Source organism: Neolamprologus brichardi, chromosome 18, assembly GCF_056152115.1.
Source record: "Neolamprologus brichardi isolate AB-2024 chromosome 18, ASM5615211v1, whole genome shotgun sequence".
NCBI lineage: Eukaryota > Metazoa > Chordata > Actinopteri > Cichliformes > Cichlidae > Neolamprologus > Neolamprologus brichardi.
Window position 1 is genome coordinate 25,497,536 of NC_142121.1, and position 15,930 is coordinate 25,513,465.

A 15,930-nucleotide genomic window follows, 5' to 3' on the forward strand; every position below is an offset into this window, starting at 1 on the left:
TACCGGAGGAGGGTTCCCGGTTGTCGGTGGTCGTTAATGGTTTTGAGCTCTGACTCCCCCTCCCCGCCCCTCTGCCTCACACAACTACGGGATGTGTGTTCATATATATATACATTTCTTTTTAAAAACAACACACACACACATATATACATACATATATATATATATATATATATATATATATATATATATATATATATATATATATATATATGTATATATATATATATATACACACACACATATATATGTGTACTGATCAAAACTGAGATTTTTTTAATTGGGCTGGGGGCATTAACTTTAAATTTTTCCAGCGTAGTGCATGTTTATAGACTTTATACATACCACATTGTAGAGCGTTGTTTGTCTCCAAAGCCATTCATAGTTGGTTTCCTTCTTACATCACTGACCTGCTCCAGATTCAAATTTTCCGTGTTTTCCCCCAAACTGTGGAGCAGCAATACCCCCACAATCAGATTTGTTCCTTCTTCTAAGTCTTTTAAAACTACACTTAAAACTAATTTGTATTCATTGGAATTTGTGATTTATGAATACATTCATGTAGTGCTTAGATTTCAAATTAAACATCCAGTAGTGTTAACAGTTGATCTCAGATATCACAGCTATTTTCTTATAACACAGGATAATAATGCTAGAACAAATATCAAGCATATTCATCAGTTAAACAATCCTCCCAGAAAGCAGGATTTAAGAGCAGAGGCTGACATTGTTATTGGGGATTCTTCAGACTCATCATACCCACACAGTGTATCATTTTCCATCTTCATCTCTGATCCCTATTCTGAAAACCCACCCAGGATCATGTATGATTTCATACAAGGAAATCTATGTATTTATTTTCAAGGGAGTTTGTCATCAGGCAAAGATTTGTGAGACAGCAGGCAGCATGAAATTCACCAGTAATATGAGAAAACGTGATCTTATAAAAAAGTTATGTTAATTTAAAGATTGAAAGCATTGCATTTAGAGGAATTTAGGGAATTTCTCCATTTTCACTGACTGCACTTAAAAACCACAGCAGGTCAGACAGAAGGAGGAAGGCGAGAGAGTTACGATCCCATGATGGGCCCTCTTTTACCCCCTCATTCTGGCAACTGATAATATTAACTCTATTGCATCAGGTTAATTACAACGTGTGAACGTGTACACCTGTTGAAAGTGTGTGTGTGCGAGTGTGCGCATGTGTGTGCATGCAATTGTTTACGCTTGCCTTAATGCATCTGTTTAAAATGGCACTTCAACACGCATGAGAGTAATACTGGAGGGTGAAGGAAATTTTCACCACACTATCTGCGTGTATGTGTGTTCCTGTCTAGCTATCTTTGTGAGGACCAAAATCTGCATTCTACTATACTTGTGAGAACCAACAGTCATTTGTGAGGACACACTCACTAGTCCTCACAAGTTTGAAGGCCTCAAAATGTGGTTTTAGTGTCAGGGTTACAATTAGGTTATGGTTAGGTATTAGGGTAAGGCATTAATTTTTAATGGTTAGGGTTAGGGGTAAGGGGCTAGGGAAAATTATGTCATTATGTCAATGAAGGTCCTCACTAAGATAGCTGAACGGGGTTGTGTGTGTGTGTGTGTGTGTGTGTGTGTGTGTGTGTGCGCGCGCGCGCGCGCCAGTTGTCTCACAAAGGGTAGTGCTCTTTTTTAAATATTTCTCATTTTAAAAAAAATGTCTGGAAATTAAAGTTAAATTACAGCTACATAGAGTACATGGAGAACTATTAAGTATTATAGTAGTAGTGGTATTATAACACCTATCACAACCCTATTAAGCATAAGGTATTTTATGGACAGAGATGTACAATATAACACATTTTATCATAATATCATCTTTATTGAGATTGATACTTTTAAAATAAAACACTGTTGGCAACCACACAGCTGACAGTTTTGTACTGTAAAGCTTATACTCTGTGAAGCACGGTTCAGGATTATTGTTATTGTAGTTTACAATAAATTGCTGGTACATTGGCAGTATCTTTTATGATCTTTCATGTTTGATCTAATGACATCTAAAGGCTTAACTCTGCCATTTATGCTCTTCATACTCATCAGGACAGGATTAGATCTCTATTACTTATGTTTTTAAAATGAGACATCTGCAGTGTGCACATGCAATACAACAGTATCTCTGTGCATATTTATATGCTCACAAGCTGATCTATAAAAACTGCCACCTGAGGGACACGTGAGACTATGTCCCAGCACGGTATAAAGGGATTCTGCAGTGCAGCGGCACAGCTACATCGTGCTTTGCTCATTTAAATTGACAACTTGTGCGTTCATCCCAGATATGAGTTGAGTGGAGAGAATGTGTGTCTGCATTTAAATGCTCAGAGGATAGAAGGCAATTCCCTCATGAAACTGGGAATCTTTAAATATGGCTGACTGAACAGACAACCATATGGGGCAAGGCTGTGTGCCAAATGCAGCCTACACAACAACACACTCAGTCACATGCACACAAACACACAGTCGATACAGTCAACTATTATAGTAAAACCATCTGCCAGTCACTTCTAATTTGTTTAAATAACGATGATGTTGCTGTTTACTAAAGCAGTACTCAATGATAGGTGTTTCAGAGATAACCAGGGTTTATAAATTTGCAACCCCAATTCCAAAAGAGCTGAGATGTTGTGTAAAACATAAATAAAACCTCAGTGCAAATATTTGCAAATCTAGATCTCGATAAACACATATTTTATTCACAATATACCACAGAAAACATCCATCTTCTTATCCACATCAGGGTCATGGCTGGGCTGGAGCCTATCCCAGTAGTCATAAGGGAAAGAGCAGACTACACCCTGGAGTGGTTGCCAGTCTATTGCAGGCCTAACACAGAGAGACAGACCACCATTCATGCTCACATTCACAGCTACAAATTTAGAAACATCACGTATGTCTTTGGACCATGGCAGGAAGCCAAAGTACCTGCAGTAAGTAACCCACACAGACACAGTGAAAACAAGCAAACATCATTATGATGTAGTGAAATTTGTCAGTTTAAATATTTAACATGTTTTTTTTATGTTCTAGTGTGAATACAATATGGGAGCATGAGACCTATAAATGATTGCATTTTGCTTTTGTTTACATTTTACACAATGTACCAACTTTTCTGGATTTGGGGTAAGTCAGAGTAAGTTTAGACTTTTTTTTTAAATAAATTGGCTAATATTTTAAAAAAAAATGGATGAATGGATATATAGTTAAAATATGTACAATAATCCCTACATGATTTTGAAAGGACTATATTCACTGAGGTCATGAAATAAAGCCGTCAGTGCTCTCTGGTGGACTAACAACAGAACAGCTGTACTAATGGTAAATATATGTCCACATCCAATTTCTGTGCTGCAGTTTCATGCTGCATATCAGCTGAAATGTTGGGATACATACTGAAACATACAATCTGTGATAAAGCAACAAAACAGGTGAAACTGAAATAAAAGCTCAATAAGAACAACAAAGAAAATGTGCTGGTGTGTGACAAATCTGTTCTCCAGAGACACTGACAGCAATTGTTTAGCTCCATTTTCCACACTAGCAGCACACTAGCCGTACAGTAGTACTGTCCACAAACCCACAAACACAATAGCACTGCTGCAAAGAGAACCTATGCATTGGCACAAGTACTGACGGGTCTATTATTGTGTCTAAATTGTAACCGTCTTTTTTTTTATGTCAATCTGAGGAGAGAAAGACAGAAACTCCTGTACAACTCAAGGTGACCTGAGAGCTATCAGCACAAACAGGGCTCTGTATTTCTCATCTTACTTGCGATCAATCCGAAACACTGCTGACTAAAACAGAGGGGGCTAGCTGTCAGTTCACAGCATTTATCATACCTACAATTTGCTGTTTTCTCTACTCTTCAGTCTTTTACATTTCTACTGCTTCTCACATTCCAGGTTAGATTTTCTGCCTCCATTCTTTGTCTTCATTTACTCTGCCTCGCTCACTTTTCTACCTCTCAAAATTGACTTTGTCGCCCACCGCGACATCACTCCCTCAATTTCCATCTTCCCTTCATTTTCCCTCCCTCTCTTGGTTAGCCTCATTCAGAAGAAGGCTTTTGTGATTGGCCAGTATTTATATCAACTAGGTCCCAGTGCCACCTGGGACAATAGTCTCCTGTCAGATCCAGGTCATAGCAAGCAGAACCACTCTCCGGCTCTGCACGGTTCAGTCCAGTCCATTGAAATCCAGTCCAGCCCATCTGCCACACAAGCCAACCTCTCAGACAGACATAGGTACTGCACCTACTCACCCACTGGCATCACACAGACACACAAGGCAAGAGCACACACAGGTGCTGCATCACTGCTCCCATTTTGCCTCACACACACACACAGGTAGACAGTGGGAGATCTGGCTGACTGCACCAACCTGCATCATGCACACAGGTGAATATTCACACCAAGCCTGCCTCTGAGCCCAATAGAGGCTCTGCTAGAGTGACATTTTTTCTTTACTACAGACAGCAACTCTGGCAGTGATGCTGAGAAGCAGGAAACAGGTGAAGGTAAGTGGATGTAGCACAGATCTGCATGCTTGGTAGAAGTTTAAGAGAGAACTACCATGTTTAGCATTATGCAATAATATGGGGGAAAGCTACAAAACAGGTATTACAACAGATGGCATTATTAGCCTCACAATGGTTAACAACCACCACTAAATATGGGACTGTAATAGGCTTTAGTGACCAAAATAAGACTTTCCACTAAAGATAAATACTTTATAGGGCACAGATGTTACAACTGGCTTTTTAAATGTAGGCTAACTTGCCCGAGGGCTGGTACCCACTCACCGTCAGTGCTACACAGTTACTGGAGTAGTTTACACAGGATTACAGGGGGATAATCCATTTACAGTATTTAGAGACATGAGTCGCCATCTGTCTGTATTTATCTCAGCAAGGGAGCCGTCAGCACCGACTGACAGCAGCAGCACTTTTATGGTAAGACGAAACTGTCGGGGACGGTCTAGAGAAAGAGCTATTACTTTAATATTCCAGTTACTTTCTTGTAGTTTAGCTAACCGCTGGATCTCGAGCCCTAACGCGCTGGAGCCCGCGACCTTTAAACTGCGCGCGCACACTCGCCAGGTTGGTGAACTTTGCTGCCTTCACATGCCGTCGTGAAATCCGAGCTCCGACCGACAAATTTGCGATTTAATTTTTGCGAGACAGTTTTAGCTAGTCACAGTTAGTCCGAGGAAGTCGTGCCAAGAAAAACACTGCTTTTGCAGTAAGCTGTCAGAAAGGTGAGTGTAGGGTTGCAATGAAAAGAAAGCTGAACTGACCAGGGCTTGAAGCCAGTTTCCGTTAATGTGACTAATTAATTTATCTAATTGGATTTTTTTTTTTTTTGCCTAAAACGTTAAGGGAACAATAATCTAAATAAACTGATTTAGACTGTCGTTGACATTAGAAGTGCAAAAATGCGCATGCTTGAGGGCGTGTAAACGTAAATGTTGTGATTGCCTAGAAGGGACCGCAAACAAGTCTAATTGTGGATACCTGTGTCAAGTAGATATACAAAAACGTCTACATGCGACGTTTTTATCTTTTAAACTGTTCTGGCGATTGAAATTCTTCGATAAAAGAGTGAGTATTTTTTAAAAATGTGTTGCTCTTAATCCTGGCACTGGATAGTTTGTCTCAGTCAGTAACTGAGATTTAGGGTTTTGTTTTCTTCTTTGATTCAAGGGTTTAAGGACAGAGCAATGCTTTATAGATTTTGAGGCACCTAAAAAGGTATTATTTATTTCATGTCTGCACTGTACGCCTACTGAGATATTCTTAATGTGCTTTTCAGGAGATTTTCACTGTGGTGGTGATAATGAATTGAAGAATCTGGAGTCTACCTTATGACAATGAACTTCCCAGACCAAGAACCTGCCTTTAATGTTTGCTGTCATCACACAAATGCAGTAAACTTGTAAACCACCAGCTTTTGTCAAGAATATCTTGCCTTATTGCAACAATTTCACTGTACCAGCAAGTCTTCAAACATTTGCCTTTCCCCAGGTGCTTTGTCTAGCTACGAAAAGCATCTATTTCAGATTGTCCACAGTTTCTCTCTTAGCGAGAGAACCTCCAAATTTTCCAATGATGCGGACAGAGAGCAAAGGCCGAAGTGCCTCCCCTCACAGGATAACTTACAAATCTGATTTCCATGCTATCAAATGCTCATTCGACACTGGGACCAGTTTACAGCCAGGGACCAAATCTGCTGCTGTTGCTCAGCGCTCTGCTGTGCACCGTAACAAGCTGGAGTCCAGCCTGTCAGAGCCCCTAATGTCCTGCACCAGCACCAGTGGTAGCACAGGTTGCAGAGGTAGAATCCACAGCACCAGGGGGACCAAAATCAGAGATAACATCTTTCTTCAAATGGACAGCCAGCAGTTGAAACAAGATAGCGGCCCAGTGCCAAGTTCTGGCTCCACGGTGCTTATTTCTCCCCCAAATCCTAGCATACAGCTCCAGACTTCACCTTTTCCTGGATCCAGGTGTTCAGTCATCAATTCCTCATCTGCTCTGAGCACTGTAACAACAAATATTTCTATCCCAGAATCCTCCCTGAAAGATAAACCATCCAGAGCGGAGGAAATTACAGATATTGACCGAGCTGCTCTGGCACAGAAGTTCTCTGTAACTCGAAGATTGTTTGAGAGCAAGATGATGGAAGATGGAGGTGGTGGAGGCCAGGTTTCAAAACCCCTGATTGCCAGGGGAAGCAAGGGGATGGAAGATTGGAAAGTAGAAGTCAACAATGTAGAAAAGGTGGAAGAGGGAAATGGGAAAAGGAGGAACACAGAGGAGGATGGCTTAGATAAAGACAAATCCATGAACCATATCATAAATGTTTCCTTGCTGAAGCCTTCTACACCATCTTCACTGACAAGGTGCCCTAAATCCCCCGTCTCAGATATACCTGGCGATGCATCCAACAAGTACAACTATTTTGACAAAGACGATCAAATCAAAGTATCACAAACAGAGGGAGAAGCATCCTGTCTTAACCCCTGCTTGACCCCTGAGGAGACGCTTCGGGCAGAGTTGGTCAGCATAAAAAATGAGTCATCAGAAAGTGATGAGAATGAAGAAGGGAAGGAGTGGAAAGAGAATAAATGCTGGATTAAGGATCAAGTGACATATATTAGTATAGCTCCAGGTGAAGAGTCCTCAGTGGATGATGTGTTTGAGGAGCCTAGTGTGGAAACACAGGGACCTTACAAATTGGAAAACAGGGTGGTATTACAAGTACGAAATGTTGGACCAATCATTTCATCAGGAGACCACCAGAAGGAGCTGTCAGGGAGCATGACAGAGAAAGGAGGAACGGAGGATGGCAGGGAAGTTGGAAGAGACAAGTATCTGCAGGTGAGTGAACAATGGGAGGGTGGAAGGGAGGAGCAGAACAGAGAGTTCGTAGCACGGGCTGAGGAGAAGTCGACAGAAGAAGGAGGCAACAGGGAAAAAATGACTGATGCAGTGGTAGAAGAAAGTGCTGGTGGGAAGGAAAGGGTCATCGTGCAAGAGAAGGAAGTTTACAACAAGGCTGTGGGAAAGGGCAAAGGTGGAGTGGAGGAATGTAGACAAAGTCAAGAAAGGGAAAATGGGAAAGAAGAGAAAAGTAGGAAGAAAGAAGGCAGAACACCTGAGCTGCAAGCAGAGTTTGCAACTGAGGAGGTCAAGCATGTAGCATTAAGAGGAGGTAGTGATGGAAACACTGAAGCAGGAGGCAGCAAGGAGGCCCAAAAAGAAGAGACATTAATCAGTGGCATTGAGAACAAGGCTTTTGCATATGATCAGGAATCCCAGTCCCATCCAGAGCTTTCCACTCCGCCAAGACAAGAGTTGGAAAACCAGCTTTTGTTGGAGTATGAGGAAATTCCCGGTGTGCCTGAACTTTCCGACAAGGAGAATGAGGATGGATCTGCCGAGAGGAAGGTCAAGTTCTGCTCGGCACCAATCAAGGTAGGGAAACCTTTGTGAAAAATAACGCAAACTTTAAGGGTTTGCAGGCTTTAAGCTACCATTGCTCATTTTATTGAAAGCTGCAAGGTCTGTAAAGTCATGCACTTGAGAAGCTCTTTTGTCGTAGATTTGTGTGACTGTCAGTTCCAGCTGCTATTTGAATCTGAGTAAGCGAGGTGTTAGCCCAAAGCAATGTTTCTAATCCATTAAGAGAGGCGGAAAGACAAGATTCCGCACGCTTCCCTCTGTCAGCGCTCGGCTCAGAGCTGCCTTTACACCGGAAAAAGATCCCGTGGCATTAATCTGGATCGATTTATAACAAACTACTGTAGCAGTGGTCAGTGTGGCATCAGTAAATATCACATGGAAGTTGTGTGTGTACACTTAGATATTTTGCAATCCTGTAATTGTTGGTACAGTTTGCTCAAGTCTTTGCATTTACTCGATCCGATGCCGACTCTCGCACTAACCACATTTGTCTGTATAAACAGGGTCTTGTTGTGTCAATAGCTGCAGATGGTTCTCTTTCTAGTCAGCCCACAGTGAACATATGCACCAGATAAGAATGCAAAAAAACCAGGCATTTTCATTTAGCCTAAAATTGCCATCAATGTTAATCTAAGTTGAGGCCTTAATTGCATGATGAATGGTGTGTTTCAGGTGTACAACACCTATTCTAATGCAGAGTATGACAGACGCAATGAAGATATTGACCCAGTGTCTGCTTCGGCTGAGTTTGAGCTAGAGAAGAGAGTGGAAAGGATGGATGTTTTTCCAGTGGAGATAAAAAAGGGTTTGTATGAGCATCTGTTTTTCCTCTCTCCTCTGATTGTTAAACGTCTAATGATTTTTAGCAGTTAATATAGCTAATGTAAGGATAAATTCCTAATGTCTTCACTACCTTTTTTTTTCCCCATACCCTCTAGGTGAAGATGGACTCGGCATCAGCATCATTGGGATGGGTGTAGGTGCTGACCAGGGACTGGAAAAACTCGGCATCTTTGTCAAGACAATCACTGAAGGAGGAGCAACCCAGAAGGATGGAAGGTTAGCTTTAGTGTCTTTATTTTTTTTTTCTCTGAATAAAACCAAGATAAAGGTAGATACTCTCCTCAGTCTGTATGTGTTTATCTCTGTAAGGATTCGGGTGAATGACCAGATAGTGGAGGTGGATGCAGTGAGTTTAGTTGGAGTCTCCCAGCTGTTTGCAGCCACAGTCCTTAAGAACACATCGGGTCTCGTCAAGTAAGTTACCACACAGCAAGTTTTCTTGTTTGTGACACGTCCTGATTCTTGTTATGTTGAACAGCTTTGTGTATTTTTGCTGTTACCTTAGACCAGCGGTCCCCAACCCCCGGGCCATGGACCGGTACCAGTCCGTGGGTCGTTTGGTACTGGGCCGCAAGAGTTGAGACTAGGATATGAAATTTATGGTTTTCAGGGGTTTTATCGTTAACTCGGTTTCCCTGGGTCTTTTCCCGTGTTGTAGTTGTGTCTTATTTTGAAAGAAATATTTACCATAGCAACCCGAGAGCACTAAGGGGCAGAGAGGAGGACGTTACTCTCAATGTTGTTGGCGCATTTCAGGAGGACGCTGCTAATAAAGTTACACAATTACACAGTGAATTTGCTTTTATTATTATATTTACAAAATACCACAGTTTTTGTCTTGGTTGTATCATTTTACTTGTTGTATTTATCCGCGACACCTTAAAGGCCGGTCCGTGAAAATATTGTCTGACATTAAACCGGTCGGTGGCGCAAAAAAGCATGCGGACTCCAACATCGTTTTTTTTGGTAAACGGTATATAAAAGTGTGTTTGTGCACTTCTTTGATATGCCACTTTAAAAATAATGTGCAAAGATAAGTGACAGGGCCTCCTAAGATGTCTAAAAGTTATATAAAGATGAAACAATGTTAGTGCTATAAATAAAGTCTTCTCAGATATTTTTAGTATTTTATCATAAGGGTGATATTGTATTTGCAAGTTTAATTTGGTTAACACATAATATATTCTTCACAGTACTGTCTAAGATTTTCTTAAGTCTGCCACAGTGTGCAGGATTGTCTGTCAGCCCTTCAGATCATAATGAAAAACACTAATAGAAAGCTTTTTTTTTTTAAATTTATTTGTTTTATAATAAACACTTGAGCACCTCATATTGTAGGTTTTGGGTGTCATCTGGCAAATCTTTAAATACCAGAAATGAACACATCAGCTCATTATTTCCTCTTCATGACACCCTCATGTGGTCTGTCTTTGCACACCGCAATGTTTTGGGGTTTTTCTTCTGATATAAACTTTGAAGCAACGTTTATAAATCGCATCCAACATTTTTGGATAATCTGAGTGTCTGTAAATGCACCGACATTTAGAGCATGTTTAAAAACAGTCAGCGCCTGCAGCTATACTAGGGTACGATGACAGCGTACCACCAACACTCAGAATACATTGACACGCCACAGCAGGAAGAACCCGGTAGTAAATAATAATGACGAATCAGTTCCCAGTCGGCTGCTTTAGTTCAGGGGTCGCCTTTGTACTTTTGCACTTGTTATCTGTGTTTGCTGACTGGCATTAGTTGTCATGCCATCATTAATGTTATTGGTGACACCTGAAAAGTGGGATAGCTCCTCCTAGTGAGGATGAGAAAGTGAGAAGCAAGGGGGCACAGCTGCCAAATGGCAAATCCTGCTTCATAAACATCACCGCTTATGACTTGCAGGGGTGCAGCGATAATATGTCTCACCAGCTGATGAAAGACAAAGAATACATAAGTGTTTAATTGTCTCTCTCAGGTGCACTTTAGTGTTTGAAAGATCTGCCATGAGTCTGCAAATTAAAAAAGCATCCAGAATGTCTGCTGTAAAACACACAATTTAACACAATCTGCACAGGTGTGTGGTGAGATGGAGTGATTGATCACACCTGTGTCTGATTTCTGGGAAATTTTTTTTGTCTTTTTCCTTCAGGTTTTTGATTGGCCGAGAGAAGGAGGGGGTGGAGAGCGAGGTGGCGCGACTGATAAATGAAAGCCTGGAAATGGATAAGAGCAGAAAGGTGTGTCCTCTTGTAGAAGTGGGGGAGGTTGGCTTGTTTGAACTATTTCTGTTCAATTTAACTGTGCGTGTGTGTGTCTGTCTCTATATGAAGAGAGAAAGAGATGGCAGAAGAGTGGAGGACAATGACTGCAGCATATCAGAGAAGGGCTTGGTGTTTGATGAAGAGGAGGCGGAGGATGACGGCTGCGAAGAGGAGGATGTGTCCGCTCTTTCGGGTCTAGACAACTACCAGCTCTGCCTCAAATACCAGCAGGTACTCTGTGTTCAACCAGAGGTTTTAGCTTGGATTCATATTCTAAAACTAAAAGAAATGCTGAAAGTCTGCGTTCTTTCTTGTAATTGTTAATATGTCCAGGTTTATTCATGAATTTGCTCTTGAATGTGCTTACAGCTTCAGTCCAAACTAAGAAGCAAAGCAACCCGACTTGAGCACACTAAAGAACAGGTAGGTCACTCAGTTGAGGTTGAGGCTCTCAGTCTCTCACTCGCAAACCAATGACTGTACTCACTTCAATACACTACCTTCGCATCCAAATTTGGAAGCATCTGACCCATTTAACTGCGTATGAGACGGCACAGAGTGGAGTTATTAGGACATGGCTGCTTTCCAGCACTCCTCGTCAAGCCCTGCTTTTTCTGCCTTTGACTTGAAGTAATCACCACTGTGACATAACTGGGTTGGTGAAAGCCATTCTGAAAGAATTCTTTCTTCTGTGTTGAGTTTTGACTACTTCAACAGCTTTGATGGCACAAATAAAGCAAGAGGAAGTGTGTCGTTTCTCCAACAAATGTGTCTTGACGCATATGATCTAACAACATGAAGGCCCTTATTTTGGGAAGACATTTTTTTTTTTTCCTCTTGTGCACATGACATGCTTGCATTGCATAAAGATATAGTTTTGTCTGTTTCTTAGTTAAAGGCTTGGGAGGAGCAGCAGGCCTGTTGGGAGAGCCAGAAGGCTGACTTGGAGCAAAAAGTGGAGGATGGAGAGGACAAAGCAGACAAACTAGAGAAGTACGGTTGAGCAGCTTCAATGCGTTGTCCCATTTTTGTGATATTTTTCTAGAGCGTATGGAATAGAAAAACATTTTACCGGAGCAGGCATGAAGATTAAAGGCTGCAATTGGAGACTGTTGATAAATACAATGAAGATTATGATGTGGGTTGATAAGGTGCTAATGAATCCCACTCTGTTTATCAGGTATTGGCAAGAGGCCCAGACCCTGTGCAGAGTTGTAAGCCAGCGACTGGCTGATGCCCAGAGCCAATCAGAAAGCCTGGAGATCAAATACAATAAGGCCAAGAGACTGGTCAGAGAATACCAGAGCAGGTACTCGTGAAATCCTGTTAACTCCCTAAAAGTGTTACTGGTGAGCATGCTGTGCAAGTTAGTAAAACTGCACCAAGGTGTCTTACATGTGACTTAATGTGGTTTTTAAGAGAGGAAGAGGGGGAGAAAAGGGAGGCAGATTTGAGGAGAGAAATGGAGGAGAAGGAGAGGCAGCACAGAGAGATGATTGAAAAGCTTCAAATCCAGGTGAGTGGAGGCTTTTCAGTGCTTTGAGGATTTATTTACCTGATCCTGACATTTCTCTGTAGTCATTGTTTCTCACTGTGTATCACAGATTGCACAGCTAGAGGGAAAAGAGCCAGTATCTGAGGGAAAGAGCCACTCAACTGACACTTCAAACACCGGTGAGCATCAGTTTTGGTGACAGTGAAGTGTCTTTGCATGTCTGTTTGACTCGGCAGCTGGCTCTACATATTACTGATGATAAATTATATTTTTATTATTTTTCTAGCTTCAGAAGCGGAGGAACTCGAAGCTTTTTGAGTTGTCTAATGCAACTTCAGTATGGAAAATTATTTAATTTAAATAGGCTTTTATGCATTTGTCTCAGGCACAGACTGGTCGATTCCAGTTCCTAATACCAGCCGTTTAGACTCCAGCGCTCACAAAGCCAGGGCTCAGCTAGCCCAGAAATCCAAGCGCCAACCACCTTCACGAGACAAACTCAGAGAGAGCTTCAGAAAAGAGGTAAGGAACAGTTTTGTTGTTCGCGTGTTTTTTTTTTTTTTTTTTTTAATTAATGAATCGGGGGTGAAAGAGATGCAGTTTCTAGCTGTGATCATGTCTTCTCTCACTACAGGAAGAAGGGGCCCTGAAAACACAAGAGGGACGGTCACTGTCCGCACCCACAGCGATCCGAACCAGTAGAAGCGACATGTCCAGCACCTCATCGTTCCCAGCCTTCAGTCCTCAAGCTGCAAACAACTCCGTCTTCACCCCTCCAATCTACATCACGGATACCACCCCGTCCTCACCGAGCAAATCCTCCACCTCTAGAAAATCGAAAAGGAAATTTCCCGACTTCAGGTGGCGGCTCTTTATTTTGGCTCACACTTTCTAAATTTAAAGCCTTAAATTGCTCTTCAGCCTCAGAGTTCTGATGGTTTTGCCAAACATACTGAATGTGGCACTGAGTGAAATTTTGCTGGTGGTATTTTTTTTTTTTTCTTGTATTTACTCTTTAAAGCTTATTTAATATTTCTTTTAGTGGCCTTCGCAAGTCTCTCAGCAAAAGAAGAAGCGAAAAACGCAGCAGGACGTCTGTGAGCAACAGGTGTGGTGACACTAATATGGGTGGGTGGGGGAGAATGGTTTTTAAAGATGTGAACCTAACATCTGTTTTGAACACTACTGCTCTTGACAAAGATGAAAAATGTGCATACGTTTTTAATGAGGGCATAACTGCTCTTCTCCAGGGCATCCAGTGTTGACCTGTTGGATGAGCCTGCTGAAGTCTCTCCATCAGGCTCTGTCACCTCCATGCCCTCTTGCCTGCCATTTCCTTGGTTCGGCGAGAGAGGAAGAGAAAAGGAAGAGGAAGGGGAGAGTAGGCGGGAGAGACTTCGGTCTGTATCCAGCAGCAGTTTGCCGTACCTGACCACCTCAGGGAGAAGACAGCAGGTAAGAAAATGAACCCACAACCTTCTCAGCGTGGCCCCTTCTTCCTGCCTCAGCTTTCTGACGTAGAGCAATCTCATACAAACAAAACCCCATTTAAAGTTGGCTCGCATGCTTTTGTACATATGCAGTAGATAATGAGCTATCTAGGCACCCCAGTTTCATTTCTGTTGGTTCCAGAGTATTGGCTCTCCAGTGGGCTGTTCCAGTATGGTGGGTCATGTGTCTGATCACTCCCTCTCTGGACACTCTCACACTTTCACCTTTTCTTCCACTGAGGTGAGTCTATCCTTCCCTTTCTTTGCTTCCCCCCCCCCCCCCCCCCCACCCCCTGGGCCTTCTCCGTCCAGCTTTCACACACAGGCTCTTTAACCTCCTAGGACCTGGCATCCACATATGTGGACATCACATTTTGGGTTATTTAGACCAAAATACTCAATTTTGCTTTACAAGGGCCTGATATCCACTTACGAGGACATTATACTGCTACTGTTCTATCCAAATTTTAAACAAATATCCTCGTATGTGGCTCTTTTCTTAAAAACAAAAATAAGGTAAAAAAATCTGGTAATTCTTTGTTTTGACGTTCTTGGGCCCCAATCAGCCCAAATATCAAAGAAATTAAAAATGCATGCTGTGGAAGAGTTCGGGTCTTAGGAGGTTAATCTCTTTAATCATAGCTTCCTTCTCCTGCTATATTCTCTCATGCCCCTCAGACTTTGGACGATGACCCAGTTCCCACGAACAACAACAATCAGTGGCAAAGTCGACCCGTCTTGGAGTGGAACAACCAGCAGGTGTGTCTGTGGTTAATCGCTATGAACATGGATAAATACACATCAGAGTTTGCCGCCAGGGGTGTGGATGGGACACAGCTTCTCAACATGGACAGTGAGAAACTCAAGGTCAGCAGATGAGCTACTGCTGTTGGGGGCAGGAGCCAAATGTTTTGTGTTGTGGTGTAACTATATAGGACGATTTATTGTGGGCAAGGTGACTAAACCTCTGCTCTTCATGCTGGTTGCAGTGTTTCTTAGTAATCACAACAGGGTAGCCTTGATACAAAGTAGTCCAAGTGATTGAGGTTTTATACCAACAAATTTTAAACTTGCTTCTTGTTAAATGTGAAGTCTGTTTCCTGTGTGAGGTCCAAAACTGCATGTGTACCAAATCCACTAGTCCCCCATTTAAACACACACTTTTGTTATCAGGCTTTGGGCGTGTGCAGTCAAAGCGACCGTTCTGCCCTGAAGAAAAAGCTCAAGGAAATGAGGAAGAGAGAGGAGAAGGACCAGAGGAGAGGAGCGAAGAGGCTGAAGGAGGAAAAGGATAAAGAAAACGTGGACAGCGACGGCAAAGAGAAGTCAAGGATGATGAGCGAGGGGAAGCCCCTGAAAGACGAAAGACGCAGTGGAAAAACTGTAAGAACAGAGTCGCTCCTGTGAAGGAAAGACTGAGATGAAATGAGATGTACACCACCAGCATGAGTGTATGTGTTTGTGGTCTCTCACAATCAGAACTGCACTTACTTCTACTGAACTAATAGAAACGTCTAGATCAACTGAACACATCCGTAGACTTTAAGAATGAGACCATTAGTCTTCAAATCAGCACTAAGGTTCAAAGCCACAGCATTTGTCTGCTACGTATTCCTTTAAGTGTGAATTAACTGTATTACAGTATGCTTATTTTATTTTAAACTTGAGTCATAATTTATCCTTTAATATTTAATGAAGTGCTGATTTCAGCACTCAAGTATTTGCTGTACATGTTGTTGGTTTTTTTTGGGGGGTTTTTATGTCTTAATAAATAATGCTTTCAGAATCTTGTTGTTGCTAATGCTCATTCAGTGTAATCACACCCAGGGAACACGGATA

The 15,930-nt window shown here is 42.0% G+C and overlaps 1 protein-coding gene across 1 annotated transcript; it reads left to right on the forward strand.

The window, feature by feature from the left end:
* The first annotated feature begins 4,434 nt into the window (after window positions 1-4,434).
* On the forward strand, window positions 4,435-15,906 carry LOC102782115 (uncharacterized). The gene is made up of 19 exons (XM_006786699.3): window positions 4,435-4,561; window positions 5,856-8,020; window positions 8,681-8,813; window positions 8,947-9,067; window positions 9,161-9,265; window positions 10,995-11,082; window positions 11,176-11,337; window positions 11,476-11,529; window positions 11,999-12,099; window positions 12,287-12,415; window positions 12,526-12,622; window positions 12,711-12,780; window positions 12,987-13,123; window positions 13,236-13,462; window positions 13,644-13,709; window positions 13,852-14,056; window positions 14,234-14,332; window positions 14,770-14,958; window positions 15,265-15,906. Exons 2-19 carry the CDS (start codon window positions 6,149-6,151, stop codon window positions 15,496-15,498), a joined length of 4,089 nt encoding a protein of 1,362 aa, XP_006786762.2. The 5' UTR covers window positions 4,435-4,561; window positions 5,856-6,148; the 3' UTR covers window positions 15,499-15,906.
* The last annotated feature ends 24 nt before the right edge of the window (window positions 15,907-15,930 follow it).

Coding starts and splice junctions, on each gene's coding strand:
- LOC102782115 (XM_006786699.3), top strand. CDS start 6,149: ATGATGCGGACAGAGAGCAAAGGCCGAAGTGCCTCCCCTCACAGGATA. Junction 8,814..8,946: donor TCCAGTGGAGATAAAAAAGG/GTTTGTATGAGC, acceptor CATACCCTCTAG/GTGAAGATGGACTCGGCATC. Junction 9,068..9,160: donor GCAACCCAGAAGGATGGAAG/GTTAGCTTTAGT, acceptor TATCTCTGTAAG/GATTCGGGTGAATGACCAGA.